General features: G+C 38.3%; 1 protein-coding gene across 2 annotated transcripts in view; it reads left to right on the top strand.

Annotated features, from left to right (window-relative positions):
- Window positions 1-16961, top strand: part of PLCG2 (phospholipase C gamma 2) — a 68382-nt gene that overhangs the window by 10381 nt on the left and 41040 nt on the right. For both annotated transcript variants that reach the window (XM_054078667.1, XM_054078668.1), the window contains exons 2-3: window positions 3040-3288; window positions 16298-16438. In XM_054078667.1, coding sequence (XP_053934642.1) covers window positions 3093-3288; window positions 16298-16438 — 337 coding nt within the window. In that variant the 5' untranslated portion in view covers window positions 3040-3092. The remainder of the gene's footprint in view (window positions 1-3039; window positions 3289-16297; window positions 16439-16961) is intronic.

The raw sequence follows: 16961 nt of genomic DNA, 5'->3' as shown, positions 1-16961 counted from the left end.
AGGCTCTTATTATTGCAGTGTGGTTTTAATAAAACAGTTAAACTTTGTTCCAAATCATGACATGTTCTTTTTATTACAATTTTTAATGAAAAGAGCAAAGTGAGAAGACAAATTTTTTTGTCAGAAAACCAGGCAGTATACAAAGATTTTAATTTAATTTAATTTTTTATTTTACATTCCTTTTATTTCTTTTATTACAAGTCATTGTAGCAAGACCAGATGACTATGACTGTCTTGTTAGATGCTAGCCCATGATAATTAAAATGATTATCTGATTAGTTCCAGGGAGCCAGAAAGGATGAGTTACATTCTGGCTAAAATCTGCCATTGCTTACTACCCTTAGAAGATGCCCACTCCCTCTCGATTGAGGGACTGGGGTGTGTATATATATATTTCTTTTTTCAGTATTGTAAGAAAAGAGTACTCTGTTTTCTTAATGCAATATCAAGCTTATAGATGTTAAACACCATGTTATCTGTATAATGCTTTGCAAAACACGGAGTGAGACATGGTTTCCGCTCTAGATCATTTCAGGTTCAATGTGTAAACAGGCCACCTTGCAGGTAAAAAGGGATTGTTGTTTGCTTCTCTTTTACTATTTTTTTTTTTAAAAAGTGTTTATTGAAGTGGAATTTACAAAGGGATTGGAATGATTGCACCAGACAGCTTTAAAGTTGGACAGATTGCACCAAAAATAGTTCGTGACATGGTGTGAAAGACAGTTTTGTTGTGTTGATGGGAGAGCGAGCAAAAAGGAGCGCTCTTTAGTGAAGAGCAGGTCAGGAGACAGTGACATGGGGTGAGGGGGAGGAGGGTTGGAAGAAGTTACGAAGGGGAAGCGAGAAGTGGCATGGTCGAATTAGCTATCAACACGGAAACTGAAACTGCTTGTGATGGAGAGTAGTGGACTGAAGAGAGAGGAAGAGAACCAGAGGAGATGCTGTGGCTGTGGCTGCATGTGCCCAGAGATTCTTTAAACCCGTCCTGCTCAGGGATGTGGTTAAGGGAGATGGTTGGGAACTGTGCAGCTTCTGCTACTTGTATGAACATCGTATGCTTCCTTCTTTGTGCGTGGATGAATGAGTAGATTCCAGGGCATCCCGTTTATAAACAGTCTTGCTGAGGAGTAATCAAGCTTGTAGTTAGCTGGTTGATGCAATGGTGTGTGGGAGACCAAAAGCACAGAAATTTACTAATATTTGAGAGCTGCTGCATGTGCATCTGTCTTTTGGCTGTTTTGTGCCAAAATGTCTCCTGAATATATGTACACAAATATCTGCTGCCTGACCAGGGCGTAAGGAAGAGTACACTATGTAGGAGAAACACAGCCATGAAGTTTTAGCAGTACATAAACTGAGACATTTTAGACACAGCCAACATTTGTTTCAGTATTTGTATTTACTCATATTTCCCCCTCATTTTCCTTAGAGTTCACTGAAGGATCGTTAGCTGGTTTGAATTCTCATATAAGTTAAAGCTTAAGAGTTTGCACAAGCTGATAGCCAGGAAATAAGGATATCTTGTCATTGGATTACTAGGCTTCAGTCATTGTAGCCCCTCCTAATGTCTGTGGAGCCATTGAGGCTTCTCAGATTTCAGAGTTCTCTCCAGGCAGCAAATTGATGCTTCTTTATTATGCAGAGCAAGAAGAACAAACCTGCTGCAGTTCACCGTGAGTTGAGCTTTTGGTTATCTGAAGACAGCCCTGAGAATGTTAAAAGAATTAATCTTGGGAGAGTAGAAAATTTTAAATATGATTCAAATCTGTCACAAATATCTCTTTTATTGTGTTGATTGGCAATATTGGGACAAAATAGGTTTCCAGATACTTCTTGCAGTTGTGGAAATTAAATTATCCTCAGTTTCAGGAATGAAAGGTTTAACTTCCAGCTTATATTGAACTTATGAGGTTTTTATGGAACATAATTCTACAAATACCCTAAAATAATGAGATTCCTATAGGAATGGTGATTTCTGGTAAGAGCTACTTCTGTCTCTATGTCAGTTAGGGAAAATCTCTGTGAGCAGAAGTATCTCACTGTATAAAATAAGTGAAAGCAGATCTGATGCTTGAAAGGAATTTGTTTGGGGTAATGGCTTTAGACTACAAGGGGAGAAGTTTAGACTAGATATTACGAAGAAATTTCTTACACTGAGGCTGGTGAAACACTGGAACAGGTTGTCCAGAGAAGTGGCAGGTGCCCCACCCCTGGAAGCATTCAGAGTCAGGTTGAATGGGGCTCTGAGCAACCTGATCGAGTTGAAAATGTCCCTGCTCACTGCAGGGGAGGTTGGACTAGATGACCTTTGTGGTCCCTTCCAACCCAGACCATTCTATGGATCAAAGTACACATTTTTTTTTTCATGTCTTGGGAGACTCCTGAAGTCATCAAATCAAGATAAATGTAGTCAGGGTTTGAACTTTGTTTAAGGAAGTCTGTCTTCGGACCTACCAGTAAAAGTCGCCGTTTTCTGGAGTAAAACCAGTATTGTTATTTGAAAGCTTCAGAGGTGCATTCTTCCTTCTTGATGCTATGAAGTGCTGTTTTGGTGAAAGCGCTTTTGGACAGAATATGTGGTGTATTATAATTACATTCTGCATTTTGATGTGCATGCATAATTTGTAAGTAATATACTTACTATAGAAAACCTCTTAGATACTACAGAAGAGAATTCTGTTCATAATTGTATTGGGTACCGTTTTTGGCTATCTAATCAAGAGTTGCTTGTGTAACCATCCAGGAAGTAATTCTTCCTTGGCTACTCATTATACTGGCAAAAAAAGTTGGAGACTTGGTAAGTGACATAAACTGCCATGGTCAAAGCAATTTCTGCAGTGTAGTTGCATTTACACTATCTATTTGGTTAGGAGAAAGTGGTAGAAAATGGGACAGAAAATGCTACAGAGATATAAAATATTGCTTCTTTAGAACAGGTTTTTAACGTAGTTCTGCTTTAACTTACACAAATGTGATTTTTAAAGAAGCTAAAATGCTGTTTTAAATATTGAATTTTCTCCCTTTTTTTTTTCTTTTCAGGACATTGAAAATCATAAAACTTTGATTTAAAAAAAAAAAAAACCACAAAAAACATGCCTCGAAAGAGTATCAACTATGGAGTGTTGCCAGAGTATGAGAAAAGCCAGATCAAAAGGAACCTGGAGTTGGGAACTGTTATGACAGTATTCAGCCTGAAGAAGAGTAGTCCAGAAAGGAGAACTATTCAGGTCATAATGGAAACCCGACAGGTAGCGTGGAGCAAGACAGCTGACAAGATCGAAGGTTTCTGTGAGTATTTGCAAAGTGTACCTGAACTTGGAGTCACTAATAAATTGATATAATTGTCAAATAATAATTTACTGAGCCTTTGTTAACATAATGAAATTTTTGGCTGAAAAGAGTTTGGTAATTTGCTAAGAATATTCTGAATTTTTGCAATGTAGGTGAAGAAACTTCTGCAGCTTGTTATTTAGGTATCTAAGAGTACTTAAGTATGATTAATGTTGGTTTACCCTAAACCCTGTTCTTAAAATTTTCATCTTTGAATATGATGGTGCTTGTGTTCTCAGTGAATTGGTTTACTGTATGACAGTTGTTTTCCATCATTAAGCATCAAGATGTCTTATAAATTGAAGTGATTAGTACTTATTTATTCATTCTCTCTTCAAAAAAGAAAAAAATTCAGATACAAGTAAGTTGAATTCAAATTTCTGTTTTCTTAGAGAATTTACTCTTTCAGGGTAGAATTCATTCTTTAGGATGATTATTGGAAAGTACCAATGACTTAAGAGGATGGAGTGATAGATGTAACAGCTGATTTTAATGTCCAGAGTTGATATGGGCTCTTAAGTTAATGGGCTCTTATTTGGATTGACTAAACCCACTGTTTATAACAAGGTCGGGAAATAGAAGGGGAGTGTAAAGTTACATAGAACTGCAAAAGCTGTGGCAGAATAAAGCAAGACTGATCTTCAGTTCTTATTGAATGTGGCTGAACCAAGGTCAGCCTGTGCTTTTTGGGGTTTGTGTAGCTCGTGTTATAATGTAATTACAGTGCTTGCGTATGACTGTGTGGCAAGTTTCTATTTATTTATTACAGTCATGATTTTACTATGCAACAACTAAATAATGTTTGTCTTCAATAAAGGAAGTGCATCGTTTATTGGTCAGCCTCAGTTACTATGAGAAGCTTGGAGTTGAGGAACTGGGGGCACTGGGAAAAGAAATTGTAGTAGGAAGTTGGATTTTGGAATTGGAGAGCTGGGAAGGCTGAGCAGGTATATATTGTACTGTTTGAGCGCTATCCTATTCATAGAGCATTTGTGACTGGCCCCAGTTACTCCCGTAGTGCAACAGACAGGAGCTATAGTCCTGGTGTTCTCCCTGAATGAGTACACACTAATGTGAGAGAAACTGGGAAGAAAGAGACTAGTTTGTCCAAGTTGTGGATTTTTAGAAGGGCTTTTTTTGGTGAATACACAGTAAGTTAAAAATTCATTATCTGTTCAGGTTGAAAAGCCAGACACCGAGAAGTTGCACGGTTTTCGAATTGTCTGCAGCTTCCTTTCATGCTCCTTACTTACAAGTGTTAAATCTTGGTTTGCTACCTTTTCCATTAGTTCCTGTCTCATTCCTTGCACAGATCAGACCTGCAACTGGAAATGTAATGTAGTGGAATGAAAGACTGTTTGTCTGGAGAATGTTTTTATCATTAGTGATGAAAATATGGTCATACACTGTGTTCTGGGAAAAAGCAAACAGGTCTGGACACTCGAATTAACAGGTAGTCTGGATCATAATCTTGCAGTGCTCCGGTTTCTCATGTGGAGAATGAGGGTAATTGTCCCTTCCTATAATGATGCATATGAATGCAAGTCCATTACTGGTTCTGATATGCTCAGATCCTGAAGAGAGGTGTGCTAAAAAAAAATAGTCCTGGAGGAGATGAATAATTCAGTCATAAGAGCATGGTTTGCATATGCTTAGCAAATAAAGCCCAGGGTTACGCGTGCAGCCATAAGATTAAAACAAAATAGCAAATGACCACTTAGAGGGGGGAGTGAGGCATTAAAGACTCTGGCAAAAACAATATATGAGATCGTGTAGTTGAGGAGTTATCATTGCCGTTTGCACAGAGGGGGCTGGATTTAAAGCTGTACGGACTGTGCTTTCTAGCTTTTGCGGTCAACTTTTTCACTGTTCGACTTTTAATCTTTTATCAAAGCTTCTTGGAGGTGGTGTGTGTTTGTGGTAGTACATCCCAATAATTAAATAGTTTGCTCTGTATGTAGATTTTAACACTTTTAAAGGGAGGACAATGTTGTAATTTGTTTCTTACACCTGAATAATTCAGTGTGGTAATGACTTGCTTCCAGTTACACAGGCAATCATTACTAGAAGAAAGGCTATAGCTGCAGACCTGTGACTTATCTGAAGGCCATCTGCCTCGCTCCCCAAGAGCTGTAGTGCTGTAGCAGTTTTTTTAAGCTGAGCAAAATTTAGGTGACCTTTGTAATGATAGAAGCTTTAGATCTGAGAATATGTCGTACTCTAAAGTGTAATTTGCAAAATGTTGTTTTGTTGTCTTAACAGGCAACTAATCTGGCCAAAACCAAGACATATTTTGCAGGCATAGTTTCAGAATATGGTATGAACAGTTGTGACAATTTACCATGAACTGTCTGATCTACTTCAAATGAAAGTCTCTGCACCTTTAACTTGCTGACAGTGTTTTTGCCGAAGAGGAAGGAAATATTTTATTTATTTATTTAAATGTTGTTGCTTCTCTTGACTGAGGCGCAAGCTTTCTTTTTGCTTGAAAAGTGGAAAAATTATAGATTTGAAGCTTTCATATTTATTTATTGAATGGATGGGCTTCTTGAATACCGATTACAGGGGAATTGAAATTTTTATTTCTCTGGAGCTGTACTGAGGAGATGGTTTCAATTTTGTGGTAGGAATAAATCTGTTTTGTTTTGTACATATAAGTGCATATGTGAATTCCACAGATGGATTGCACTGTTTTTGTGAAAAATAAAAAACACTTTTTATTTTAAGTGTCTGAGGGCATAGAATTATCATCTCAAGTATTTATTGTTTAATATACTTGTTCTATACAAGAAATAGTATTTGTCATGTGATCTTTGTGTTTGTTATTTGCATGTGCTACAGTTCAATAAGAATTAACGTTCCCACCCCTACTCAATATTAAGATGTCTTCCTGTTGTGTATGTGCCTTTTAACTTGTTTGGCAACTGCTCTATACAGAAGGCTGAAAGCTGAACTTTTGCATCTGTGCTTCTAAATAAGATAGTGTGGAGACTTCTTAAGCTTTGGGATACAAAAATAGGCTGCTAATAGGTAAATGTGATGGAGACCAACTTTTGTACTTTGTTTTAATAGACTTTCTTTGGAAATCAAGAAAAAAAGATTATTTTTTTCTCTAACTGCCCTGTATAGTTTTGGGAACTTTGGGTGTCCTAGTGCTGATTTTCTTGCTGGTGAACTGTAAACATGTGAAGAACACTCGAATTACTTTAAGTCAGTGTTGCTCATAGTTATTACAAGGGCCTTTTTCAAGTTTGGTTATCGTTATTTTGGAATTAATTTAAGTTAAGCCTCAGAATAGCAAAAAGGCATCTTCTCTTATTCTGGAATAATTTGACTGGTGCAAGGGAGGTGTAAGATTAACTATACTGATGTAAATGTTTAGACAACCCAAAGGCCCTGAATGTGGCAGTACTGTGTATTTTAAGTTTCATTACTCTTGAAAGGATCCCTTTGGTTAAAACCCATCAACATTTCTGTTCAGAATAGAGCAAAATAGTTGCTAAAATTATGGCTGTTTCCTGCTCAGTGCAGATGTGTTTCTCTGGATGAGTAAATAAAATGGAGATATCTTTCTTTAGAAAACTCTTTTTAGACTCAGGCCTTTGGTTTAACTTCTGCGGACAAATGTTTTTCCCTTTGAGGAGCTGTGTGGTTTGGTGTTCCCCAAGCTCCCTGCTGCACTTTGGATGTTGCAGTGTGGTGTTAATACCTTATCAGATCACGCGTGCTTTGAAGCCATTGTGTTTTGTTTTTTTTTTTTTTCTGTTTCTATTTCTTATGCACATTGACTTTAGTTTCAGGGGAGCCCATAATTGATGTCAATAGGAGATATTTTCTCTGTTTCTTGAATGAGAAGTACATTTTGGTGAGTGTTGCAGAAGTGCTGCCCCATGGATAGACTGACTTGGCGAAAGGTTAATGACTGTGATGCAGAATGTACAGGGGCTTGGGAAATGAGGGTTATAAATAGCAATGGTGTTTCTGACAGTATATGAAATAACTTTGAGATTATATTTTCACAGCCTAATATCAAGCAGGTAACTTACAAGGCTAGCCTGCCCAGATAGTCATTTGGGAGAATGAAAGGCTCCTTCAGATTTATTTAGTTGCTGCTGTGAGTTACTGTCCACTGGAGTCTCTTGCTGTGGCCACTGAAAACATGAAATGCACAATAACACCAGCTTTCTAACTCTTGAGGCTGTGTGGTTTTCTTGTGCATTGTTTCATCTATACTGCTGGTTTAATTATAGGAGTTCTGCTGCAAAGCATTGTACATATAACAACGTAATTTGAATGTTGAGAGGAATTTTGAGTGTAAAAGAGAGCGCACAGAAATAAAGGAGCACTTTTTAGACCCACAGCTGTGGGTCTAAATCCCGTGGTGCTAGTTCTTCGACTGGTATCAGATACTATTGCCAGGAAAAATAAGCAAATCTCTTAGAAGTCTAGAGTGGACTACAGTCTTCTCCCACCACTTTTCCTTGCTGTAGCACAGGCTGACTTAGAAGCTGTGTGGTGCTTGAGAAAGCATTTGGCAACTTTGGTTATGCAGCAGGGGAGAGTGTGTGGTGCAGAAATGTGTTTTTCATCCAGTGATACCCTAGTGCAGGTGGGACCCAGTATGACTGGGCTATGGATCAGTTGCCCGTGTTGACTATTGCGCGTTCATGGGTTTGCAATTTAAGAACTACAGATCTTAGTGGCTGTAAAAGAGCTGAACTTTTGCTTTAGCAATACATCAGAGAAGGAAGCATCAGTTCCCTTGAATGGAGGGAATTGTTTTGCTTATCTAATTTGTAACAAGCCTTTTTCTTGCAGAAACTAATTTATGCATAGTAGATCCATGACTGTGAAGCTGTGACTTACCAGCGTGATTTATTGCAGTGTGTTGTTCAGCATGTTACTTCCTTATGGTTCTGCTGGGTATTTTCATTTGGTGTTTACCCTTTACAACTGTGCGTGGGCCTGTTTGGTGGCCCTTGGATTACGTACACGCTGTGTTGTTTCTTCCTGCTTCAAACTGTCCCAGGCTGGCCACACAACGGATGTGTGCGGTGCACCCCCGTGGTATCTAGGGGTCACTTCTGCCTCCACATCAGCTACTCTGCTGCTCTGTTTCTTTCCTAGGATAGCGAATGGCCCACAAACAAGTATACTGTTATAGCTGAGATAGTGGTGGAGGGAACTACTGGACAGCAGTGAAAGGCAGAGGGGAAGGAAGGGCTGGCCAAGAGCGAGAAGAGCTTGTCAGTGCTCTGCGAAGCGACATGTCTGTGAAACAGGCACCTGGGGTTTGCTGACTCAGTACTTTTCTGAAATATCAAATAAAGCCTTCCAAATTTCCTCATACTGTGGTAGACACATTTACATGCACAGGAATAAATTAGTGCCCAAAGAAGTTATGGTATTTAAGCTTGTAGAGCAAGTGGGTGGCAAGGTGTAAATCTCCAGGAAACTGATCCATAATGGGTGTTTCATTCTTTATCTGATGTGGAGTGCTTTAAGGACAGTTATTAAGGGAAAGTTTGTGGCTACCGCAGTTTGATTAGTCACTGGAAAATAAGATTTTCTGCATAGTCTTCCATGAATCCTTGTGTTAAGTGATGATTCACAGCCAGGAGAATTTATGCTCTGAGAAATCTATGGAACCTTCCTTGAATGTGCAAGTGTGTAATACAAGCATACATATTTCAAGGAAGATTCTGTTGAGGACATAAGATGATTTCTCTTTTTTGATTACTTAGGATTTTGGTTTTTCTTTTTAATATGTAAAGAGCCGACCTTCTCTTGTAAAATAATTTAAACGATATTTTAATCCTTTATTCTTTATTCTCAATTAATTGCAAAATACTCAAGGAAAAAAAATCTAGTGACCATTTAGTTGTGTAAGCATATGACTAGAAGTAAGCTTAAAACATTGGAAGGCCATACTTAGAAAAAGGTCATATAGTATAGCAGCTGTTAAAATGCTCATTCTGTAGGTAAACCAAGAGGTTAGGGGATAGGTAAGGTTGAAACAGAAAATGGAATAGATGTGATAGTATTAATTTATTAGGAAAACTTTCTGTTTCTCAGAGGATGTAACACTCGGAGGATGTTTTGGAATGGCAGAGACGCAGACCTCTTGTTGATGTAGTTATAAAATTATGAAGCAGAGGAATAAAGGCTACGTAAATAGATGCTGATGATGTACCTGAGTATAACATATAGTAACCATTTATTTTTTTTTCAGTCTAGACCTTATATTAAGGTGGTAGGACTGTGTTGTAAGTATTTTCATTTTCAGTAGGAAGGCATGACCAACAATGCGTAACATTTTATTTTAGGATTAACATGGGCTGATAATTCATATTGTCTCTCTTCTCCTGTTTTTTCTGTAGTATTTTTCCAGAGTTTGTAGAATGAAATTAATGTGGCCCACTTTTTTAATACATTTAACATCTCAAGTTCGTTTAGTGTTACTGATCTTTCATCTAACCTCTGAAAAAGAATTATTAAAGATTATTGAGATCACTTGAGATATTCTTCCTGCTCAAAAGAGGAGATTCTTACAGAATTTGTCCTCTAGAATATGATTTTGTTTTAAAAAAAACTTTAAAACAAGTTGAATTTTCATACTTCACAGATTTGTTAAGAAAGGGAATGAATGAAAACAAAGAATTGACAATATATTCATGTTATATGTAGATTTAGAACGTGTGCGAGCTGCTCTCTTTTATTTCTCTGTAAGATTACATGGTGTGTGTTTTCAGATTGTGTTACATTGCCAAGCAGAAATCACTGCTTTCTGCAAAATGGTGCACCTGTATTCGTAATGATCAAATCTCATTTGAGAAACAGTGCTTCTAAAATATAGTCCTGTGAATAACAGGACCAGATCAGGCCACACACAATTCCGGGGTGAGGTGAAAGGCAGGGATGTATAATTTAATGTAATGGCAATCTTGTCTCTGTTGCCACGGGGGTGCAGTTCTCGCTAAGAAGGTTTTTTATTTAATCTTCATTGCTGTATTTTGTGAATTTTGTCCTGCAGCATGTTTGCCCTGAAATCAAATGTAGCTAGTTTTGCTTTTAAAATCTTTGCTAAAATGACTCGTCAAAGAGAGGAAATATTGTTCCATGCAGCCTTTTGCCTGTCCGATACAGTTTGGAAACTTACAACGCTAACAACTAAGAGCCAATTCATGCAAGTGGCTTACGTACTTAAACTTAAATCATAGAATGAGGGATTACCCCCCCCCCCCATATGTTAAACAGCTAAGTTATTTAATTAGTAGAATTGTTAATGCCAATGTGAACTCCCTCTATGGTGGAAAAATTGTGTTTTATGCACCTTTCTGGGAGAAATGATGAGTATCTGCATATGCTGCTGAGAATGTGTAGTGAATGCTTCTTTTGGCTCGAACGTTAGAATTGACCCTGCTAGTTTCTTGTGGGGACTTTTTTTTTACTATTATCAGGATTTCTTTCTGTCTGAATTTCCTTACTGTTTTAGACATAAAGAAATAAATAAACTTTAACTTGCATCGAAAACCTCAAGTCCATATTCTGTCTTTTTCTTTCTGTTTTATATTCTGAATACTGTTAAAAAAGTATGTCATTGCAAAAGCGAATCTAATTCTTGCTCTTGGTGGAATATCTTTTCAAAGAAACATTAAAATTCACCTTTTTTTCTGTTTTGAAATTGCTGTGTTTCAGTTGCTACCCAGGGGATCTTTGTGTAAGTCTTCAGCTGAGTATTTAGAGCTTGGTTTCTGTGGTCAAATGAAAAAATGAACATGTGTAGCCTTTAGCTGTTTTCAGATCATTCCTTCCCTTTAGCAGCTCAGTTCTGCAATGTTTAATGCTAACTTAAAACGACCAGACTTCCTGTCACGGCCAGACAGCGAAACAAGGATGAAGTGAGCTTCATAGACCTGAGCACCTCCAATGTGATAGATCAAAGTGGGCCCGTGATATAGGTACTACAGTACACCATTATACTTTGTCCAAAGTCAGTTTTACGTGGCAACGTGTTTGGGTTTTCTTTTTTTTTTATTGCACTGAGTAGAATGTAAATTTTTATAGGCACATATAAAGATTTTGCCCTATTCTTATCTCATATTGTGAAGATGCCTTTTATTTTTTTATATGAAACCAATAGCTGTTTGAGCTGTATGGCTCCTTGAATTCAGAGCCCAGTCTGGGAAGGGCTGTAATATGTTGTTCTGCTGAACAGTCCAGTGAGAAGTTAATAGTTTAATGGCAATTCGTTTACTGTGTATGACAGCTGTGTGTGACCTGATTACTTAAAAACCTGTGGGTTTAAAAGGTGCACTTCTATAAAGCATATGTGAGTCATGCAGCTAAATCCCCAGGGAACCCCTTGAAAGGGTAGTTGTGTGCTTTCTCAAGACGCACTGCTCTGTTTCTCATGTTGTATCGTAACTGTTTTCAGATAATTTTGTTGCTTACCTGTGATGACTTCCTTGGGCCACTGACTGTCCCACTAAATTTCACTGTTTATATGAGCTGCATTACTTTTCATGCCACATCTGTACTGCCGTGCAGCAGGAGATTTCTGCCTTCATATGACTTTGTCCTTCTCTGAAAGAAGCCTCACCTTGTTCCCTTTAGATTTGCACAAGGTCTGTGTTTCATTCCTGCTCTGAATAAAACCAGCTGTTAAGACACACCTTGTATAGTTAATCTTTAATTCTGCAGAAGTGAGAACAAATCCATTGTCCTCAGTAACCACCGTGAAGTGCATTTGCAAAAGGATACTAAAAGCTTTCTTCATTCACTGGGAATTCTTTTGCACATAACCTGTGTTGCAGGAATCAGCTTCTACCTTTCTCAAATCAAACTTTCTTTGGAATATTTTGTAATGCAAATTGTTGGGGGAAAAAAAAGTGGATTCTTAAAACTGGTTCTTAAGTGCAGAATGTTGCTATACATTTATATATATACACACAAGAAAATGTGAATATATTCACATAGAGAATGCCTGTGTCTCCGTCTGCAGCACTCAAGTGATCATAGTCCCTTATTGTTCTCTCTAGAATATTGCCAGTAGTTTTCCTTTAACATTCTTGAGGCTTATAGAAAATATCTGCTGAAGTAAATAATGCTCATGGCCTGATTTCTGACTCCTTTGAATCTCTCTGTAGGCTTTTTCTTCCCCTGTATTAGGTACATAACTCTCAGATCCAAGCATCATTTGTGGCCACAGATACTGAAAGATTCCTGGGGACTTTGGATCAAGAGCCCTATCTTATGAGACTCTGTAGTCTACAAAGCCAGTCTCAGGTGAAATCTTACACTGTTAATCAAGGCTTTTCTGTCAGAGATACCTTGTTAGGTTGACAGCCTCTAAGGTTTTCTGACTTGATTTATGTACAGCCTCTCTGACTTTCCAGCCTAAAATTACCTGACTTGACCAAAGCTGATCCATGAAAATGTGCCTTCCTGCAGTGAACTTAGGTGGGCACTTCAAGCTATTGTAAGGTGTTCTGATATTGGCATTGGTTGTTTTTAAGCAGAATCCGTTTCCTATTTCAATTGTCTGTTTGAGTGCTGAACAGTTGCGCTCCCAACCGTTTGCGTGTTGTGTGAGCACAGGACGGACAGAGGCAGAAGTTCTCCCTTTGAAGAGCAGTGCTGATTCTCTTCTTCTGGGATGTGGAACAGTGTTACCGTGTACCACAATGAAATGGGGGTTTTTTTTGCAGTTCTGCTCATGTCATTTCCTACCTGTGCTTACCTTATGTCTTCACTTCTGCTCAGCTTGTACTGCACCTGCTGTAATGGAATCCAAGTTCTGTTTTACTGTCTGCCTCAAAGTTTAACTGAAGGAAAGGTAATGGCAGTTCATACCTCTGTGTGTGACTGAATGTGACCATTGCTGCCAGGTTATTTGAATGGAGATCAGTGGAGATGTCGAGGATCAAAAGTTTATGGCAGTAAATACCTCTAGCAAGGTACTCTGGAAGGGACTGAGCAATTAATTTGTGCAGTCTTTGGAACGCAGCTCTGTAGTAGTGTAACGATCCTTTGAATTAACTGATTTGCCAAACAACACATAACAGCAGGAGCTGAAGTTCAGCAGCTTCAGGCTTTGAGCTGCCATGAGTAACTGCACATGCAGTTCAGAGCCTGAAACAGGATGGTGATTGAAGGTGCCTTGGAGTACATTCTTGTTAAAAAAGAGCCACTTGAGGGAGTTGTCGGAATTAATAGGTGACTGATGAGGCTGTCGAGGAGATCCTTTTAACTTGTAGAAATAACCACATAAAAGGATGGATGAAATGTAAACTAGTGTTGTTGTAGCATTCTTAGAGAGGTGCTAGACTTCTCTACTATTTGGCTGAGGATTGAGTGCTTTGGGAGTGTTCTTGTCTTGCTGGGTGTGAGTCAACTTCTAATTTTTTTGCAGTAATTTATGGAAGTCATCTGCAAGCCTGTTGGGTTTGATCTGACACTGCAATCTGCATGTGTCCAGCTCTGTGATTTTCAGGTGTATCAGCCCCCAGGAGTATGTGTCTATGAAGCTAGGTTGGAATATGGTCCTGCAGTTTGAGCATGGGATTGAAAAGGGGGAAGGTTTCGGTGTCCGAGGTGCAGCGCTTGTAGTTCTGTCACAGGCATGAAGTTACATTTTAATTGTTCAGTGATAGATTGTTCTATAAAAAGTTCACAGTAACTGTGTAACAGCCAAGTTGGTACAGTTGATTCACTAATCAGAGTGAATCAGAGTCTGAAACATGTTGCTGCTTTTGCTGGCCTGTTTCTTTCTTGGTTTAGTTGGGATCAGCCACTCTGGACTTAGCAGGCATTGTGTGAAGGATGCCAAGTGACTCCGGTCTGCCTGGGGAGATAGCAGAGCTTAGCGAGAGACCAAAATTGATGCATGCAGTGTCTGTCTCTCTTTTCCCTCCTCTGATTTTCTGCCTTGGATTTTCTTTTGGTAATACAGAATAATGCATCCTAAACCACACTATAAAGTATCATTAAAAATGTGCAGGTAGTTTCTATTCATTTTCTGAATCTATAACATGTATCGAATCTTTCTTTTTCTAAAACTTTGAAGAATATTTAATAAAACTTGTGCTTTGTACATCTCTTTCATATATTATGTAAGTAAATGTAATGATATCTTGCCAGGATTTTGTAAGATATATATAATATGTTGCCTGAAAAGTACAGGAATGTAAAATGCTGAATTTGAAGGTATTTTAATATAAATCTTTCTGCTCCCCCATTTTCTTCTCATACTGACCCATTCCTCTGTTTACTGAATGTCTAGCGATTGGGGTATAGTAATCTCTTTGCAAGGACCAGCTGGAGAAACAATAATAGAGTTACCTGTGTGAAACCTGTGCATGCAGAAGTGGTTATGCCTGTATCTGTATATATACACATGCATTCACAAAAGAGAATGGGGTGGTAGGCTTGAAGGGTTATAATGGAAGGATAATAAGTGTAGCGAGTATAGTAACTGAAGGAGACATTGAGTAAGTTTGTGTTTGTTTCAGGGGTCAGTATGAGGTAAGAGCCACTTGAAATGACAACAGCAGTGCAGGTTGTGAAATTCATTTTATCGCTGCTTATAGTTTATATTTTGAGGATGTCTTCATGGCAGAGTGTTTCATATGTGCGGATTTATGAGTCTGAAATGAAAGGAGTGCTTGTCGTTGAAGTTAAAACTGTGTTTTTCAGCAGGGTTTTGTTGGGTGGAGGGAAAGCAGAAGAGGTGACTGAGGTTTCTCTTGCCTATGATTAGAATAAGCCAGCATGGTTTACAGTCCAAAGGCCTTTACTGCAGCCATGCAATCCCCTCCTTCCTTGCTTGTCTTTCTCTCCTTTCCATGTTGGCGTCATAGAATCCTAGTGTTACACAGGCTAAAGCTTTAATCAGTGTTCAGCTCCCTTTCTGTCAGCAGCAGAGTTGCTTTTTCAGTATGTTTTTAACTGTGTTCTGTTACTGATGAGGTGCTCAGTTAAAATATTGGAGCGTTCTTAAATACATGGACAGAAGCCCTCACATATTTCCCTTGGATCTTGCTAGGTCTGAGAAACACATTTCAACAGCAGCCATGAAGTGTTTCTTCACTTTTCATCCTCATAAGTCAAGACTGTCCAGAAGTGCGATGAGCTGTTTATTTGTCTGGTCCACAGGCAGAACAAAACCACTTCCTCAGTTTTCTAATAAGTATCTTATCTTGAGAGTGCACATATTCCTATTTCAGTGCTGTCTCACTACTGTTATGCAGGCCCGTATAGCAAGGGTTTGATAAAAAGGGAGGTGACGTGAGAAAATGTGTGCTTGTGCAGTGTTCCCGTTCTGCTCTGCTCTCATACGTACCTGGCTTCTGTAGAAAGCAGTTAACAGTGATACAGTTGGTTACACTAAATGATGGAGAACTCTTTGGAGTTGACCAGGAAAAAGCTTTCAAACATTCTTCTTGTTAGGCTGGATTTTCTTTTTCCATTCCTATCTTAATACTTTTCTTACAAGTACCAGTAACTGGACTAGCTGACTAGCTAATATCTGATGCGTAATATCTTTAGGTGAGTCAGAAGTTGTATCTTTTCTTGTTTGTCCCTTAACAGTTGTCATGGCAATTGGACATTTCTTGCTTAGAGTAAATGCCATTTGTGAAATCATGTCTTCTGTAACCCAAAGGGGCTATGTGTATACACTTTGGCCACAGACAGTCAGCGATAGAGAAATGCTAAAAAGAGGATGCTATTTTTCCTCTTTCTTTTCATCCTTCTCTGCTGCTGACTGTTAGTTGGTAATATGGTTAGTTATGGATTTGTGGATTGCAAGCTGGTGCAATTTGCATTTCTTGCCCATAAACATCTGTAAGTTTATTTATATAGGTATTTTACACATGTATGCATGTTTTGAGTTGTTCATGTTATTGTTTCAGTCCCTACTGGAATGCAAGTGCAATTGTACTGATGGAATGTTGTTTCATTTCAGTGGATCTGATGGAAATAAAAGAAATCCGCCCAGGAAAGAATTCAAAGGACTTTGAGCGTTGCAAAGCAAAGCAACGAGAAGAACACTGCTTTACTATTTTTTATGGTACTCAGTTTATCCTCAACACCTTAAGCTTAGCAGGTACTTTTTTCTTCTTCGCTTCTTTTTTAAATCTACAGACAAAATGAATCAAATGCATTGATGGAACAGAGATGCAAAGAATACTGTAGTTTTGAGTTCTGCAGTTCAGGAGTACACCAGTTGTTTAAAATCTGGAGATAGACCTTTTACTCAGCCCTTCACGTTTGTGAACTGTTGCATTTGTAATGTTTTGCTTTCAGATAGATTATGATGTGAATGTAGTTTCTGATTTGCTCAATCATTTATAGCAAGATAGACTTTTGCTGGTTAAATATCTCTTGTAAATATTTCAACACTAAGGAGCAAAACTGAAATTGTTCTCTCTAAAGTCAGCAAAGGATTTGCTTTTGTCTTCTGTGGTAGCCAGAATATAACCCTGACATTTACAGCGTGGCCAAAATGATTCTGGAAACAATAGGCATAAAGAGTTAGACTACAGCTGTATCACACAAAAATTTCTGTCACCAGTAAGCAGTTGCAGACTAATTTGCAAAAATGGAGTTCTAGTTTGGGTTATGTATGT

This window comes from Cuculus canorus, chromosome 13 (assembly GCF_017976375.1).
Source record: "Cuculus canorus isolate bCucCan1 chromosome 13, bCucCan1.pri, whole genome shotgun sequence".
Taxonomy (NCBI): domain Eukaryota; kingdom Metazoa; phylum Chordata; class Aves; order Cuculiformes; family Cuculidae; genus Cuculus; species Cuculus canorus.
The sequence above is the reverse complement of the archived record's forward strand: the minus strand, read 5'-3'. Positions and strand labels throughout refer to the sequence as shown.